General features: G+C 32.6%; 2 protein-coding genes across 2 annotated transcripts in view; one reads left to right on the forward strand and one right to left on the reverse strand.

The window, feature by feature from the left end:
* The window catches only part of LOC139482234 (uncharacterized), a 398699-nt gene that overhangs the window by 241777 nt on the left and 139288 nt on the right, over window positions 1-17634 (reverse strand). The window lies entirely within an intron of this gene.
* Window positions 1-17634, forward strand: part of LOC139482528 (uncharacterized) — a 47726-nt gene that overhangs the window by 27717 nt on the left and 2375 nt on the right. The window contains exons 6-10 of the mRNA XM_071266440.1: window positions 1506-1609; window positions 8251-9492; window positions 10347-10377; window positions 10752-11041; window positions 14277-14304. Coding sequence (XP_071122541.1) covers window positions 1506-1609; window positions 8251-9492; window positions 10347-10377; window positions 10752-11041; window positions 14277-14304 — 1695 coding nt within the window. The remainder of the gene's footprint in view (window positions 1-1505; window positions 1610-8250; window positions 9493-10346; window positions 10378-10751; window positions 11042-14276; window positions 14305-17634) is intronic.

Raw genomic sequence — 17634 nt, forward strand, 5'->3', positions numbered from 1 at the left:
GTGTCACCAAATATGTATATATTTATGTGCTAGAAATCGAACCAAATAAAGGCAACAGTAGTATAACGCTGTTCGAAAGTCATAATGACTATTTAATTGATGTTCATGTCAACACCGAAGTGGTAACTAACCACACAATAAAAACGTAAAAAAACCTAGGACAGCACATAAAACAGCCCAAAAACCCCGCATTGTCACACGATGAAATCGGTACAAAAGTTACGTCACAGATATTTCATTTTTTTTTATGATATTGTTCAAAACAGATTTGTAATTGTATCTGTGACGTAACTTTTGTACCGATTTCATCGTGTGACAATGCGGGGTTTTTGGGCTGTTTTATGTGCTGTCCTAGGTTTTTTTACGTTTTTATTGTGTGGTTAGTTACCACTTCGGTGTTGACATGAACATCAATTAAATAGTCATTATGACTTTCGAACAGCGTTATACTACTGTTGCCTTTATTTGGTTCGATTTCTAGCACATACATATATACATATTTGGTGACACTTAAATGCTCAATGGAAAATCAATTTATGTGTCCGTCTACTGTTTAGATATTAAATTCTAGTTTCTTAACCGAAAGTAGAATTAACGCAGAATATAACTGACTTGTATAAAAATTTGTCGAATTATATACCCTGGTTTCATTAGCAATTAACACTCTGGGAGGAACATTTGCTTCATTGTTGGAGCGCTGAAAGACATTGTTCACAACTAGTAGTGCAATAAAACATTTGAAGTTGGTTTAATAAAATAGAGATTAAATGGTAAAACAAAAGTAAACAAAAAGAAGAACACAACAATCTGGACAGATTATCGATCAAGATTACGGAAATCTGGAAGTATGAAAACTACATAATTTTTTGATATTCAAAGGCAGTGCAGCGAATTCTTAAAGGAAACACAATGTTGGTCAATTACTTATACGCTGCCTTTAGTTTTGTTTACTTGTGGATGTATTATAGTCTCTTGAAGCGTTATTCACTATTTGTTTAAGATTCGAGGAATAAAAAGCTTCGCATACTGAAATATATCCAACAATCTTTATGTCTTGGATTTGTTTTAGAACTATTATTTTCAGTAATTAATTTACCAAAACAATGGTTATTGATGTTTAACGACCCGGATTTGTTTTTTTTTTCTATCGATTTATGAGTTTCGAACAGCGGTATACTACTGTTGCCTTGATTTATTTTATTTCAGTTGTTATTATGTAAAGCTTTAACGTAACGTAATACCCAATATATATGTTGCGTTTCACATACCATTTGTTACAGTAAAATTAATGCTGATTCATTCAAATTAATGTTTGCTCCTAACAAATTTCTACAATTTTGTAGTAATTAATTCATTTGCTATTCAGTGTATTCTTACTTTAAATTTTCTTAGATTCATTCGACCTTTTATTTATATTCTATTTATTTATCTACGCATGTTCAGTGCGGCAATGTTATTACTTACAGTCCTACGAGGTCTATAGATAGATTCCCATATCATTTCAGTCATACTTAAACATTGGGTTGATTCCGTTTTGACCTACACTGAAGATACTGAAGACATTATGCCAATGATTCTGTTTGCAGCAACCCACAGGGACCAGTGCCAGGTAAACAAATAACGTAAAAAACATAAAATGTTCTTTTTTATAAATTATTTTTTTAATATGCCATGTATACTAATATATGCATTTCTGTTGAATTATGTTGTATGTTGTATTCTAATATGTGGAATAAACACTGGTTTTATTAACCAGATAATCCGCAGTCCTTAATCACTAAATTATAGAAAAAACTAATGAATATATATTTTAAAAGAAAACTTGAACAACATTAACTAATATTTCTGTTATTACAGAAGTAATGTTAACTGAACAAGAGAAAAATCAACAATAACGTTAACACACAAATAATTCCTTGCAGTCGATTTCTCACCTATTAGGAATATGGGTCATTGATACAATTGTAATTTGTCATCTGTTGCCATTTATCTCGGGTGAATGGACAGGAAATATTTTGTACACTTATTTTTGGACCAAATGAAGGGAAGCACATGTCTTTATACATTTTCTGCAATTGTTAAATCTTATTAACATAAAGATAAACAATACACAATAAAAGGATTTAAAGGAAAATATATATATATATATCAATATTTAAGATTTAGGTTATTGACAATATTCCTTGAGGGAACATTTCAAGGAATCAGAAAACTCCCTTAACAACCCAAAAAATCTAAAAGTTTGAACTTAACATGAACAGGAAGACAGCCAACAAAGATACTTACTATCGTGAACAAGATATGCATAATACAATGGCTGCAGATCAAGTTTCAAATAATGATTGACATTGAAAAATGCAGATTTTATCTTCTGATGACATAACTGTTGAATTTAGAAAATCGTTAGTTATACAAATATTTTGGATTACATCTTTTAATAAGAACAATAAATTAGAATTTCAACTACTTTGAATGTTATCAACAGTGCTCTTTTAGTTCACAATAGGGACATGTAAAGTGTCTTTATAACCATTTAGAGTCAACAACAAAAATAATAACCACAAATTGAAGCATTGACCATTATTGTGTAAGACAAGACTTTTTTATGCCCCATTTATTATGCCAAATTTATGGACATTAGGTTTTTCTGGACTGTGCGTCTGTCCGTCCATTTGTTCGTCTGTCCGTCCGTCCGTTCGTCCGTCCAACTTCAGGTTAGAGTTTTGATTAAAGTTTTTGGTCGAGGTAGTTTTTGATGAAGTTGCAGTCCAATCAATTTGAAACTTAGTACACATGTTCCCTATGTAATGATCTTTCTAATTTGAATGCCAAATTAGAGATTTTGGCCCATTTTCACGGTCCACTGAACATAGAAAATGATAGTGCAGATGGGGCATCCGTGTACTGGGGACAAATTCTTGTTTTTTTTTTATCATTTCAAGACAGTCTGGTTTTTTAAGTATTATTACACACTGTAAGTATCTTTCTAGTACAGTAATTTGAGTAGAATTGGAGACCTGTGGTCTGACTGCCAATAATCATATATATATATTGACATCGATCCACAACAAACATATCTTTATAAAACGCAAAATTACGGATAAAAATTAAGATTTTAAAATGGAAAACCCATGCTGTAAAAGGTCAATGAAAAACAAATATGAAACAAAGGATAGAACCTCTTAACATCATGCACTGCGTGTCTTGGAACAGGCACATATAGTCCCAAATTGATGTTAAATGTATTATTTGTACAGTTATCTCGTTGCTGCTCCAGGGTTTGGGAAGGGGTGAGCTGGCACCAAGTCAACGTTAGGAGTGGGACTATCAAAGATTATATGCAATAAAAATATGTGTGGATGAATAAGTGTGTGTGTGTATGGGGGAGGGGCTGGTGCTGTGGTTGTGTCGATGCCACCACTCCTAGATGCGCTTCTGAATATGTAATAATTCTAGTATCGGATACTTGAGATATTTTATTTGTACTTATTTCCACCAATGTTCAATGTTTTCTTTATATGTAAAAAGTAAGAAAAAGAATAATAAATGTGTAGTATAAATATATCTTTTCAAGTGTTACTGATAGTACTGAATAATTGACGCACTATTACTATGAGTTTGAGTTACATGTAGTAGTTTGTGTGAAATAAATCATCATTAATGCATTTTTACTGTACGACGAATTTGAACATTCAACTATTTTTTTGAAGAAAAAATAAACCTTCAAGTTATAAAAACTGTACTTTTTTTATTAAAATTTCATCATTTTTTTAAAACTCAACCGATTGAAACTCTTTAATTCTTAAAATACACAAAAACGTCCAAAATATCAATATAGGGGGTCATATGCCTTTTTCCCTAACAAATTTCTTTTAATTATGATGTTTTTTTTTTATTTCTTTCAAATATGATTGTGTATATTATATAGGATCAGTGAATAATGTATATGTATTGTATGCTCGTATGAATACTTTGTAAAATGCAACTAACACAAAATAAAAATATAAGATATATTTTGCTAATCAAATCCCCTGGTTTCATTAGAAATTAATAACACAGTAAGGAACCTTAGCGTCATTGTTGTAGCGCTAAGGGTTCACAACAGTAGTAAAATAAAATATTTAAAGTTGAAAAAAAAAAACAAAAAAAACCCATCAATTATAAAAACTGTACTCTTTTTTTTTAATTTCATTTTTTTTGGTTTAAACACAACAGATCGAAACTTTGTTTAATTCTTGAAATACACAAAAACGTCCAAAATATCAATTTAGGGGGTCATATGCCTTTTTTCCTATCAAATTTCTTATGATTACAATGTATTTGACTTTCGTTTAAAGAGGATTGTTTTCTGAAAATAAATTGTAAATACACTTTACGATTCTTATTTTGTAAACAGTTTTATCTTAAAATTTCAAGTTTGTCTATCGGATCGTACTCGATACGATGTATTCAAATGAAACTTTATGTTTGCAAATTGCCCAGAAGGTATGCTCATAAAAAGTCACACAATCTTCCAGATCTAGGCAGCTTACAATTTATATCTTTGATTAAGACAAATTTGCAACCAAAAAAAAATTGGTAAATTTCTTTTGTCATGTTTAATTGAACCAATAATGCATTTGTAATTATAGTTATCCCTTCAGTGTCTATTTCAGATTTCAGAGCAAGGTGGCTACACAGAAAAGAAATTAGGAAAATTGTGATTTAAATGAAAAAGCTTTGCATCAAACATTTTTTTAAACACTGAAAATATGTGACTGTTTTTACTTCAGGGCTTAAATTGTGAAAAAAAATAAAAATATCAAAATGATATCTGCTTAAATAGAGTAATAACAGGTGAAATGAAAACACTTCCTTCTCTATAGAAGAACCCTCTTTAAAAAGAATACTTTTAGGAGATGAACGATTTTTATCTGTCATCAGACAGATTTTCTCTTCTAAGACAATCGAAACAATTTACATATCAAGGCCATATACTGTCCGGAATACGCCCGAAAGCCGAGTAAACAAGATTCTAAAATTAAAGACGATTTAATACACCCTCTAAAACATCCGTCTTAAATTCATAAAATCCATACGGATTTTTTTTTCGAACAGGCGGTCTTTAGTCTAAATATACTATTCACAGGTCTATACCAACTGTCTACAGGTCCAGAAATAATGGCTTTATTTCGTAAGATACTGGTTACATGTCTACGGACACTGATAACTTGTTTATAGATACTATAGTCCATCAGCTGGTAGGGCAAAATTTTAATTCTGTGTTACACCCCTGGGTACCGCAATTTTTTTGGTATAAATTTAAAGAGTAATTTCTGAAGAATATTTTAAGAGGTGTTAGACTTTTGAAAAAGTATTCAAAAGGGGTTGTAAGGGGATTTGTTTAAGAGTACATCAAAACTTTAGTTTTACACATATTTCTAGAATATGTTAAACAACCAAGTATCAGTACTATTTCTTTATTAAATGGAACAAACATATATTATTAAAACGCAGACTAATTTTTTTTTTTAATTTTAATTCATAGACGACCAAGAAAAAAAGGGGAGGGTAATTTCCAAAAGTAATGATTTTGAATGACAAAAAACATATATACTATTTTTTTTGGTAAACTGGTATAGTTTTTACATCGAAAAATAGAGCATAAAGTAAATAAAGGCTGTTGAAAAAAAATTAATGGAAAGAAACAAAAACATAGAATCAACGACAATCACAAACATAAGCAACCAGAAATGCACGATTCTGTCACAAATTTATACATCACATTCATGAAATAACTCACATATTAAAACACACACAACTGTCAGGGTTTCTAAATCTGTTTTTATATATATTTTTTAAACAACAGAATCACCACATTTTCAGTAAGGTCACGCAGAAGGTCAGTCCATAGAACCATCATTAGTTTGGTCACCTGTATCTACCGAATTATCATTATCATCATTTCCATCATCTTCGTCGTCATCGTTAGCAATATCAACGATTTGATAATCCTTATTTCTACTTTTTAGCTTTCAAGCAATTATAGCTATCTGTTCAGGTGAAACCTTGTCGAACACATGAACATCTTTTGTTGGCAAAACTAGCTTTACCTGAACAGCTCATCAGAATTAAGCATTTAACGCTGGTGGTTGGAATAGCCAATTGATACTGATCAAATTGTTCTAAACAAAAACAAAAAATCGTGTTTACATGATCATAGCTAAAAAATGTAATTATAAGTATTGAATGCTTCTTTTTGTAAATTCATTGGGGTGTAAAAGCGAATTAAATTTTGTATGAAATGCGGACGTTGTCAGTTTATTTTCTGTCTATGAGTTTGACTGTTCCTCATGTATCTTTTGCCCCTCTTAGTCATATATAGCAGGAGAAGTTTATCCTGTCAATGCATTGTCTTTTGTGTTGTCGATTTTTGCTCACCTGGCCAAATGGGCCAAGTGAACTTATCGCATCACTTGGCGGCTGTCGTCCGTATGGTACAGAGTGAGTACACCCTTAACGTTCTTTCATTAAATATATAATATCATATGACATACGAACCTCCCAAGCTGGTTTTTGGAGAGAAAATTGTTCTACCGAACCAATAGTTATGTTGTTTGCATGTATTGTCTTTTTGTCCACTTTTGTCATACGCATCCAATGATAACCTTCTTCTACAAATTACTTGAAACTGAATTGGCAATATTTGGAATTTTGTTTCAAAATTTCAGCTGTTTTACAAAATGACTAGGTATGTTTAGTTATTTTGACTTTTGTATAATGCCTTTCAATGCTACATGTGTTAGGCATATTATGAATTGCCTCAAAATTATGTCATTTTACAAATGCATAAATTTAAGAAAATGCCTGTAACATATACAAATACTGGTTAAGGCAGATATTGTTTACAGGTTTACAGATACTGTATTTAGATCTATATGCATACTGGTAATAGGTCTGCTGATGTTTTCTACCTTAGCAAGGCTCACATTGCACCAGCTTTACCTGGAGTAATATATATTACAATAATTTTATTTTAAAATGCTTAAAAGATTACCAAACAAGAATGTGTCCCTAGTACATGGATGCCTCATCCGCACTATCATTTTCTATGTTCAGTGGACCGTGAAAATGGAGTAAAACTCTAATTTGTCATTAAAATAAGAAAAACATATTATAAGAAACATGTGTACTAAGTTTAAAGTCGAATGGACTTCAACTTCATTTAAACTACCTCGAACAAAAGCTTTAACTTCGACCAAAAACTTTAACCTGAAGCAGGACAGATGGACGAACGGACGGACGGACGGACGGACGGATGAACAAACGGACGCACACACCGGAAAACATAATACCCAAAATTGGGGCATACAATCATATAAATAGATACTTTCAATGTAGATCGTTGAATGCATACTCAAACAGAAGACATGTTTAAAACAGCTTGATGGATATTACTCTCGAGAGACATGATACATGTTTTTGCGACCATGAATAGTCGTCTGATTCTAAATTAACTAATCGTGACCATTTAGAAAGGGTCTGTATTTGCATGGCATCTGATTGATTCTCAACAGTACAATTTTATCACCTCGACGTACCTGGTCTTGCTCGTGATAAAGTGCCTCAAATTCATTAGTTGTTTTGCTGAGATTTTTTTTGTACAGGATTTGTTAAATTAAAATCAGCAAGATGCTTTGACCTCTTATTTATACTTTTTTTTTATAAGCAGACAACATGGACAATGCAGAGATCTATTGTAAATATACTGTTTATAATACTTTGAATTTTTGAATGACTATGGTCTTTCTTACTCAGGAATATATTGCCTTAGCTGGCAATATTTTAGTAATTTTTGGTTCTCAATGATCCTCAACATCGAACCTTATATGGCCTTCTATTTTGTTTTGATTCGAGCTCCACTGATGCATCCTTTGTAGACGATAGTGTGTCTGGCGCAGATACAAAATTTAAATGATGGTATCTATAATTAATTGATTTGTATTCAAAGAATAAAAAGGTCGTAATTCACATCTAGCTCAAACGTGCAGTCATGTGATAGCGTTTAAACTATGAAATTGTCATTTTATTTCACTCATCAGTATGAATTGAAACTGTTGTACAATGAACAACAGTTTTACTCTTACATCCATTATGTCCAGAACATTGCTTCAAACACACTACAATCCCAATATTGTTCATACCGCCACACCAAAGTCAGTAGGTACAAGTGTACCATTTAACAATGTTTACTTTCATTTTAACTTTCAGGGTGACATTGAAAAGACGAGAGAATGTTTCGTCCGAGATATTAAACATATGTTCTCCCGTCACGATAAAAAACATCACATACACCTGGATACTGTGTATTTTATCAATGGAATTGATAAAAATGACCCCGAAATTCGGAACCTGACAGACCAAGTTGTACAGTTTGCAATGCAACAATCGTCCTGGGGCCAGCGACGACCTATGCAATGGGTACCTTTGGATTTACAAATTTCCAACCTGAGAATGAAAAATGTAAATATTATTACAATGGAAGACATACAAAATATCAATAAGCTGAATGCCGACTTGGCCTTAACAGAAGATCAGCTGACCGACTTTCTTTTAGTCCAACACTCCCTTGGTAAACTTATGTATTACAAACATCCTGGCTTAGACAAATGCATAATCATTCACCCTCCTGCATTGGTTAACATTTTGAGATCATTTGTGACAGATGAGAAGTTCTTTCCAGTCGACAAAAGTCTTAAATCCATACTACAAACCTTGACAAAGACAGGTAAAATTAACCGAACAGATCTTTTGAAGCTTTGGCAACAAGACCATTTCCATCAATACATGAAAGATGACTCCATTAAAGAATTTGTCATCCATCTTTTAGTTCATTTGGATATTTTGATTGTTCCTAAGGCGTCAAAGCAATCTTCTCCTAATGTGTATCTTGTACCATGCATGATCAAAACGACTCAACCAGACTTCAAGAACCTGCAACAAATTAAAGAGAGAACAATTTGTTTAAGATATTCATTAACGCAAAATTTCATTCCAAGTGCTCTAGCTTACAAAGTGATTGGGTCAGCACTCATAAATTGGCCTTTGAAGGAAGAAGATGGCAAACCTAACAAACTATGTCTATACCACAAGGCTGCAGTGTTGAACGTGAGTGAGGATGATGAACTCCATATATGGGTTGAAGATAATCGAGTTATGGTTAACTTGACAAACAAGAGATTATTACTCTCTATTTCACCAGATGTTGCAGCAAGCATTCAAGAATGTTTGACCAGGAATATTCAATCTTCCCTCCTGTTCTATTTTAACAGTTTTGGTAAGCAAATCAAAACTGCAGAAGTATTAGAACTGTATACCTTGGCATTGGGTGTTCCATGTGGTAATAGTGTATGCTTTATATCTGCAAACGATGTCAATGAAGCATATTATTGGACATGTGACAGGAACAAAAAACACGAATCAAAATATTTACTGTACTGGATCTTTGATAAGGTAAGTCAATACAACCTGTACAAGTCTATACATGCATATATCATGCAATATGATAAGTTGCATTAAAAAAATCATGCAGTTTAATTCATTAGCGTCATATGTCCCGTTATGACAAACACAATCTATAGTACTAAAATTAACTGATTTTAACCTTGCGAATGAGAGAAGTTTTTATATTACTTAGTGCTCTTTAACTTTGTACTTTGGCTTTATAACTATTTTGATCTGAGCGTCACTGATGAGTCTTATATAGACGAAACAGGCGTCTGACGTATTAAAAGAGGGATGAAAGATACCAAAGGGACAGTCAAACTCATATATTTAAAACAAACTGACAACGCCATGGCTAAAAATGAAAAAAGACAAACAGAAAAACAATAGTACACATGAAACAACATAGAAAACTAAAGAATAAACAACACAAACCCCACCAAAAACTAGGGGTGATCTGAGGTGCTCCGAAAGGGTAAGCAGATCCTGCTCCACATGTGGCACCCGTCGTGATGCTTATGTCATTACAAATCCGGTAAATAGTCTAATTCGGTAGGTCACATTCATGAAAGGGAAGGGGATTGTAGTTACGACGCAAGGAACTTAATCCAGTAACCTTTGATTATCAATTATATTCAATAAAACAGATGAAATAAAAACGAAAATGATAGTTTATAAAAAATGGCTTCATGTTCTACATTTTGCTTTTAAACGTTTCGGCACTTGATGAACATACATCCACAAAACTTATACTTTTATTTCATTATATACAATGTTTCACATCTCACACGTGTTCATCAACAGAAGATATTGTTCACCTTCTCGTAAATACGTAAGGAGTAATTTAATCTATTTTTTTTCAGTCTCAAACGAGGTGTGCACATGGATGTAAAGGTAAACAAAATAAACACAAAATAAATTGAAGTGCAGACGACAAGTAAAAGTATCAGTAAATTCAAATCACTATTTTTTTATAAATTGTTTAACAAAATTATCATTTTAAGTTACATAGATATCGAAAATTACAATTATAATTCTATATATAAAGAGAGTTCTAAGTCAGTTGAGAATTTGTTTTTTTTATTTTATAAATTTATTTGACCACAATAACATTTCAATTCATTCTTTTAGTTATAACATTGTCTTTGGTTGTTGAAACCGCTAACAAATGCAAGTACTTAAACCTTTCATTATTGATTCCCTGACCTTTGTAAGTCCATAACAGTGTTGAGTTATTATGTGTCTTTGTAACCGTTACATTATTTAAGGTCTTAGTAACGATGAATTGAAGACAGAACCAAGTGATAAGCATCTAGTTAGACTTGGAAGTCAGATTGGAATAAAGTCATTTCAAGACTTCTATTTACATTTGGGAATGACAACAGGGCAATGGGATAACACCTCATATATGTATGGTACTCACAGTTGTGAAGGGATCATGTTGATGGCACTAGTAAAATGGAAGGAATCCAAGTCATTAGATATAGTAGAGCCTTCCTTGAAAGACCTTTCAGACGCCTTACAAAAAGTGAATTTGGATTGCCATGTTATTTGTCAGGTATAGTGTGAGGGTGTTTTGACTTCTCATATCTTTAAACTATTGACTAGCGCAATCCGAACTGAATGTTCACCACGTTAGCTATTTCGAAACACTTTCTTGTATGCCTTAATGTTGTCACAAACAAATTATATTGTTGTATACTTATCACTTGACTGCTCGGCTATTATTTACGATATACTTTGTTCACTCACTGAACAACACATGCAAACATTAAATGCTTCTCAAATATGGTATAAATCTTCAAAGCAGTACAGCTCCGGTAATAATGATTAAGATTTTTTCTCTATAATATCAGTGAGAGATCGATAACCGTGCGATTCTCCACCGAGTCTTGTAAAATGTATAAAACTGCCTATTGTATGGCTGACAGTAATTTTATTTGACATACATTAAACATGAACAAACATTATTTAAAACGGAATAGTGTACATACAATGAAATAAGGTATGTGCCATACGTTTTGCGTTGCGTTTTAAGTCATAGATACTTTTTTGGAGTGTTGCTCTATCGTGTTGTACAATGATTAGGCCAAGGACATACTTTCTGATACAAATGTATTACATTGACTTAGTGCAATTGATATTTTGCTTTTTAAGAACGGTATAATACCTAAGATAAAAATATTCGTAGTAAATTGTTTATAAAATTGAAGGCACTTCATTATTTCAAAATATATATTCAAAGTAGATATCATATGCAGGTGCCTAAAATAACCAATACGTTAAATTATAAAATGACTTTTCAAAATATTCAAGGAGTGACCGAACAACATATCAATAACATTAACGGTACCAATGTTCATGCACCAGATGCGCATTTTGACAATACATTTCTCTTCAGTGATGCTCGTGGCCAAAATATTTGAAATGCAAAGCTTATATAAAAGATGAAGAGCTATAATCCAAAAGGTCCAAAAAGTATAGCCAAATCCGTGAAAGGAATCAGAGCTTTGCATGAGGGAGATACATTCCTTAATTTATGATAATTTCTAACATTTTGTAACAGCAAATTTTAATAACACAAATAATCCGTATTGTCATGCCAGTACTGAAGTACTTGCTACTGGGCTGGTGATACCCTCGGGGACTTACAGTCCACCAGCAGAGGCATCGACCCAGTGGTAGTAATAACATTAACGGTACCAATTGTCATGCACCAGATGCGTATTTCGACAACACATGCGTAATTTATTAACATCCATTTTATCAGCAATCAAAGACGGACTTCAAAGTTATTGTGAAACTGCCTATTCTAGAGGTGGCGTGAATCAGATGTGGATACTTAAAAATTCCAAAGATCTTTTAGAGTACATACAATCTAACTCTCTTTCATCTTGTAACAGAATTAAAACAGTTGACTTTTCTACTCTTTACACAAGTATTCCACATTCCAAACTAAAAGACAAATTAAAAGAGTTGGTATTACTTTGCTTCATAAAAAAGAATGGCCAACGTAGATACAAGTATATTGTCTTAGGGAGGGATAAATCCTACTTTGTAAAGAATCACTCTGATTCAAACAAAAAATTTTCTGAAACCGATATCATCAAGATGCTTGATTTCTTGATTGACAACATATTTGTTACATTCAGAGGACGTGTTTTTCAACAAACTGTCGGCATCCCAATGGGAACAAACTCTGCCCCTCTTCTTGCTGACTTGTTTCTTTATTATTATGAGGCTGACTTCATGCAGGAACTTCTTAGGAAGAAAGATAAGAAGTTAGCAATATCCTCTAACTCTACTTTCCGCTATATAGATGACGTTCTTTTACTAAACAATTCAAAATTTGGTGACTATGTGGATCGCACCTATCCCATCGAATTGGAGATAAAGGATACTACAGATACAATTAAGTTGGCTTCATATCTTGACTTACATCTAGAAATTGACAATGAGGGTCGGTTGAAGAAAAATTTTACGACAAAAGAGATGATTTCAGCTTTCCAATTGTGAACTTTCCATTTCTAAGTAGCAACATTCCAGCAGCACCTGCATACGGGGTATATATCTCCCAACTGATACGATATTCCCGTGCTTGCATTTCCTATCATGAATGTAGTTACGACATAAGGAACATATCCGATATCGTCTGTGACACGGATATTCCCTTTAGGTTAACCAACTTGTGATGGTGTCCGTAACATTTGCGAAAGGAACATTTGCAATTCACAATTTGGAACTATAGGTTTAATAGCTTCCTTGTGACCAGCAACCCTTTATCAAGGAAACAAAATCCCCGGAATATCTTGTTGTGAGATATATACTCCGTATGTAGGCGCCGCCTGAATGTTGCTTGTAAAGTTCACATTTGAGAAGCTGAAATCTTCTCTGTTGTCGTTAAGATAAAGTAAGGACACCATAGGTTAGCCATTCTGTTGATATCTTTAAATACCTAAATAGTAAAACGATTTCGAGTATAAAGAAGCTGAATTGTTTTTAATAAAAGTTGGCCTTTTAAGTATATTTCAGCTCTTGAAATGATGATAAAAAGAGACTGTTTCTTGGAATTCCTTGTCTCCACAGTAACAAAAGATATATTGAAGAAAAATACTAATTTCGTTTAAATGTAAAAGAGGGACAAAAGATACCAGAGGGACAGTGAAACTCATGGGTTGAAACAAACTGACAACGCCATGGTTAAAAAATAAAAAGACAAAGAAACAAATAATAGTTCAGAAGACACAACATAGAAAACTAAAGACTTAGCAACACGAACCCTGCAAAAAACTAGAGGTGATCTCAGATTCTCCAGAAGGGTATTCAGATCCTGCTACACATGTGGCACACTTCAAGTTGCTTATGTCATTATAAATCAGGTAAAATACAGCCGCCAAATACTATGTCGTAGTTTTTTAAATGATAGATATAGATTTATTGTGCCACTTCAGGAATACGACAGTTGTTATCTATCGTTTGGTGTGTTTGAGCTTCTGCTTTTACCATTTGCTTAGAGAATTTGCGTGTAGACTTCTTTTGCTATTTCAATTTTTACTATAGAAAAGAAACGTTACAAGCCGTGTCTATATGCTTTTAACTTTCTTATTTGTGATGTGCCTTTTCAACTGTTTGAAATCTGGTGCAATTAATGATTCATATTCGTACAAAATTTGCGTAAGTTTTAAAACATCATATTATTATAATACCGTTATTCACTGTTCTATGATAAAATCATTACATTCACGTAATGACGCAGTGTCTATTGTTAATCATTATATATTGTATTTTGTCAGGTTTTTAGAGAAGAAAATAAGTTACAAGGTTAGAACTTTTTAGATTTAAAAACATTATAATAGTTATTTCTTCAATGAGCCAATCGGGTACAAATACATAAGTAATAAATAATAGTTTTTCTAGATATGTTCATGGAAAAGATTGTTGAATATAACTATTATCAGTATTTGTCTAAGAGTGTCAATAGCATATGATTCTTACTTATTCGATAAGCAACAAATTCAAGATGAGGACACTATGACTGATAAGTTGAATGGTAAATCTAATTGTAATTTACTCAATCATTGATAGGTCTGTAATATTTCACGACATAGTTATAAATCACCAACTTTTAAAGAAACACATGAATTTACGACATTTAAATTTAAACGTCAGTAAATTTATAATACTCATACATGTAAAATATTCATTATTCTAAATGTATAAGTTTTTTTTGTAATTATAATGATACCAGTACCTTTTACAGCACTGAAAACAAAACAGATAGAACTATTTATCTGGTGAAATAAAATAAGAGCTGACATGATAACTTACATTTGTATTATCATGGCACGTAGTTATTGTGTTTGATAACAAACTCCTTTGTTCACTCACATTACTCTGTAGTAAAATTGAGAATGGAAATGGGGAATGTGTCAAAGAGACAACAACCCGACCGTAGAAAAAAACTACAGCAGAAGGTCACCAACAGGTCTTCAATGTAGCGAGAAATTCCCGCACCCGGAGGCGTCCTTCAGCTGGCCCCTAAACAAATATATACTAGTTCAGTGATAATGAACGCCATACTAATTTCAAAATTGTACACAAGAAACTAAAATTAAAATAATACAAGACTAACAAAGGCCAGAGGCTCCTGACTTGGGACAGGCGCAAAAATGCGGCGGGGTTAAACATGTTTGTAAGATCTCAACCCTCCCCCTATACCTCTAGCCAATGTAGAAAAGTAAACGCATAACAATACGCACATTAAAATTCAGCTCAAGAGAAGTCCGAGTCTGATGTCAGAAGATGTAACCAAAGAAAATAAACAAAATGACAATAATACATAAATAACAACAGACTACTAGCAGTTAACTGAAATGCCAGCTCCAGACTTCAATAAAACTGACTGAAAGATTATGATTTCATCATATGAACATCAGGCACAATCCTTCCCATTAGGGGTTTAGTATCATACCATCATAACATATATGAGAAGAACATAACCCGTGTCATGCCAACAACTGGTTTTTGAATAAATGTGTTTAGTTCCGGCGCAAAGACCCTATAAGTGAATCAATATTAACGCCAACATATGCAATCTTTAATGACCTGACAACAGTATCGTAGCTATATCCCTTCTTAATAAGTCTATTCAAAGGTTTTGTGAGTTTCTGAGGTGAATACTGACACCTTTGTGCTTTATAAAGAATATTTCCATAAAACAATTGGATGTGAAATACCTGAACGTATAAGAAGTCTGCATGTGGAGCTATATTTACGAATGATGTCCTTATGCCGATGATAAAATTTAGTAAATGTTTTGACTAGTTTGTGATATCGAAAACCCTGGTGTAATAATTTTTCAGTAATACATAAATTTCTCTCGTGAAAATCTAAAACTTTATTACATACACGAGCGAATCGTACAAGTTGAGATATGTAAACACCGTAAGATGGTGACAAGGAAACGTCACCATCTAAAAATGGATAGTTAACGATAGGAAATGAAAAATCATCTCTTTTATCATAAATTTTAGTATTTAGCTTTCCGTTAGTGATATAGATATCAAGATCGAGGAAAGGGCAGTGGTCATTGTTAGTATTAGCTTTATTTAAAGTAAGTTCAACAGGATAAATTTCTTTAATATACATACTGAAGTCGTCATTATTGAGAGCCAAAATATCATCCAAATATCTAAAAGTATTATTAGATTTGTGTATCAGATGTTGTTTCGATGGGTCTTTGCTTATTTTTGTCATAAATTGTAACTCATAGCAATACAAAAACAGGTCCGCAATAAGAGGTACACAGTTAGTCCCCATTGGAATTCCGATAACCTGACGATATACGGAATCCCCAAAGCGAACAAAAATGTTATCTAGTAAAAATTCAAGGGCATATATACATGTAGTATCAAAGCATGTCCAATTGACATAGTTTTTTTGTTTATTGCTACTAAAAAATGACCTAAAAGAGTTTGAACAGATATATTCACATTCTGAATTTTTAAATGCCCATTTACTTAGGTGTGTGCATTTTTTCTTGATGAGAATGTGAGGCAATGTGGTATAGAGGGTAGAAAAATCAAAACTTTGAACAGATTCAAAATCACCAATATAAGCATGCAATTTATCAAGTACTTCCAACGAGTTCTTGACACTCCAAAAGTAATTAATTCCACTATTTTCGAAAGCCTTATTTGAATAATTTATTATCAGGTTGCATTGATTTTTTCGTATAGCAGTGTCTTTCATAGCAATACATGTTTTACTAATGTTATTTCAACTGATCGGGCGGAGCTTACGGTTCAATTTGCATAAGGACAGTCTATTCGAAAATGTGTGCGATAAGGATGATTGCCGTTATATTATTCCATTGATTATTGTTACTGATTTCTAATGACCTATCAGTGTTACCAAACAGATATACAGAAAAGTACTAAGTGTTCAATAAGAGATGAAATAGTTTAATTTTACCATTTACATGTGGTAAAACTGATTTGTTTTTAAAGAATCAGCTATTGTTTTATTCTGTTTGAAACTTTTCTGATAGTGACATTTATTTCAAACGTGTTTTATAAACAAATATATATATAACACAAGAATATGTACCCACTACACGTATGCCCCTTCCACACTATCATTTTCTATACTCAATGGACCGTGAAAATCAAATGAAAATGGGGGAAAATCTCTAATTTGGCATTACAATTAGAAAGATCAGATCAAAGGGAACATGTGTACTAAGTTTCAAGTTGATTGGACTTTAACTTCATCAAAAACTACCTCGACCAAAAACTTAAACCTGACGCGGGACGGAAGAACGGACGGACGCACCAGAAAACATAATGCCCATAAATGGGGCATAAAAATATAAATGTTTAAACCCTTTATGTCCTAGCTTGAATATGATCAATTTCATTTACAATAAAAAATAAAATCAACGGTACCAATTTTGTTGCACCAGATGCGCATTTCGACAATACATGTCTCTTCAGTGATGCTCGTGGCCAAAATATATGAAATCCAAAGCATATATAAAAGATGAAGAGCTATAATCCAAAAGGTCCAAAAAGTATTACCAAATTCGTGAAAGGAATCAGAGCTTTGCGTGAGGGAGATGCATTCCTTAATTTATAATAATTTTTAATATTT

The sequence above is a fragment of the Mytilus edulis genome, chromosome 7 (genome assembly GCF_963676685.1).
Source record: "Mytilus edulis chromosome 7, xbMytEdul2.2, whole genome shotgun sequence".
In the NCBI taxonomy this organism is placed as follows: domain Eukaryota; kingdom Metazoa; phylum Mollusca; class Bivalvia; order Mytilida; family Mytilidae; genus Mytilus; species Mytilus edulis.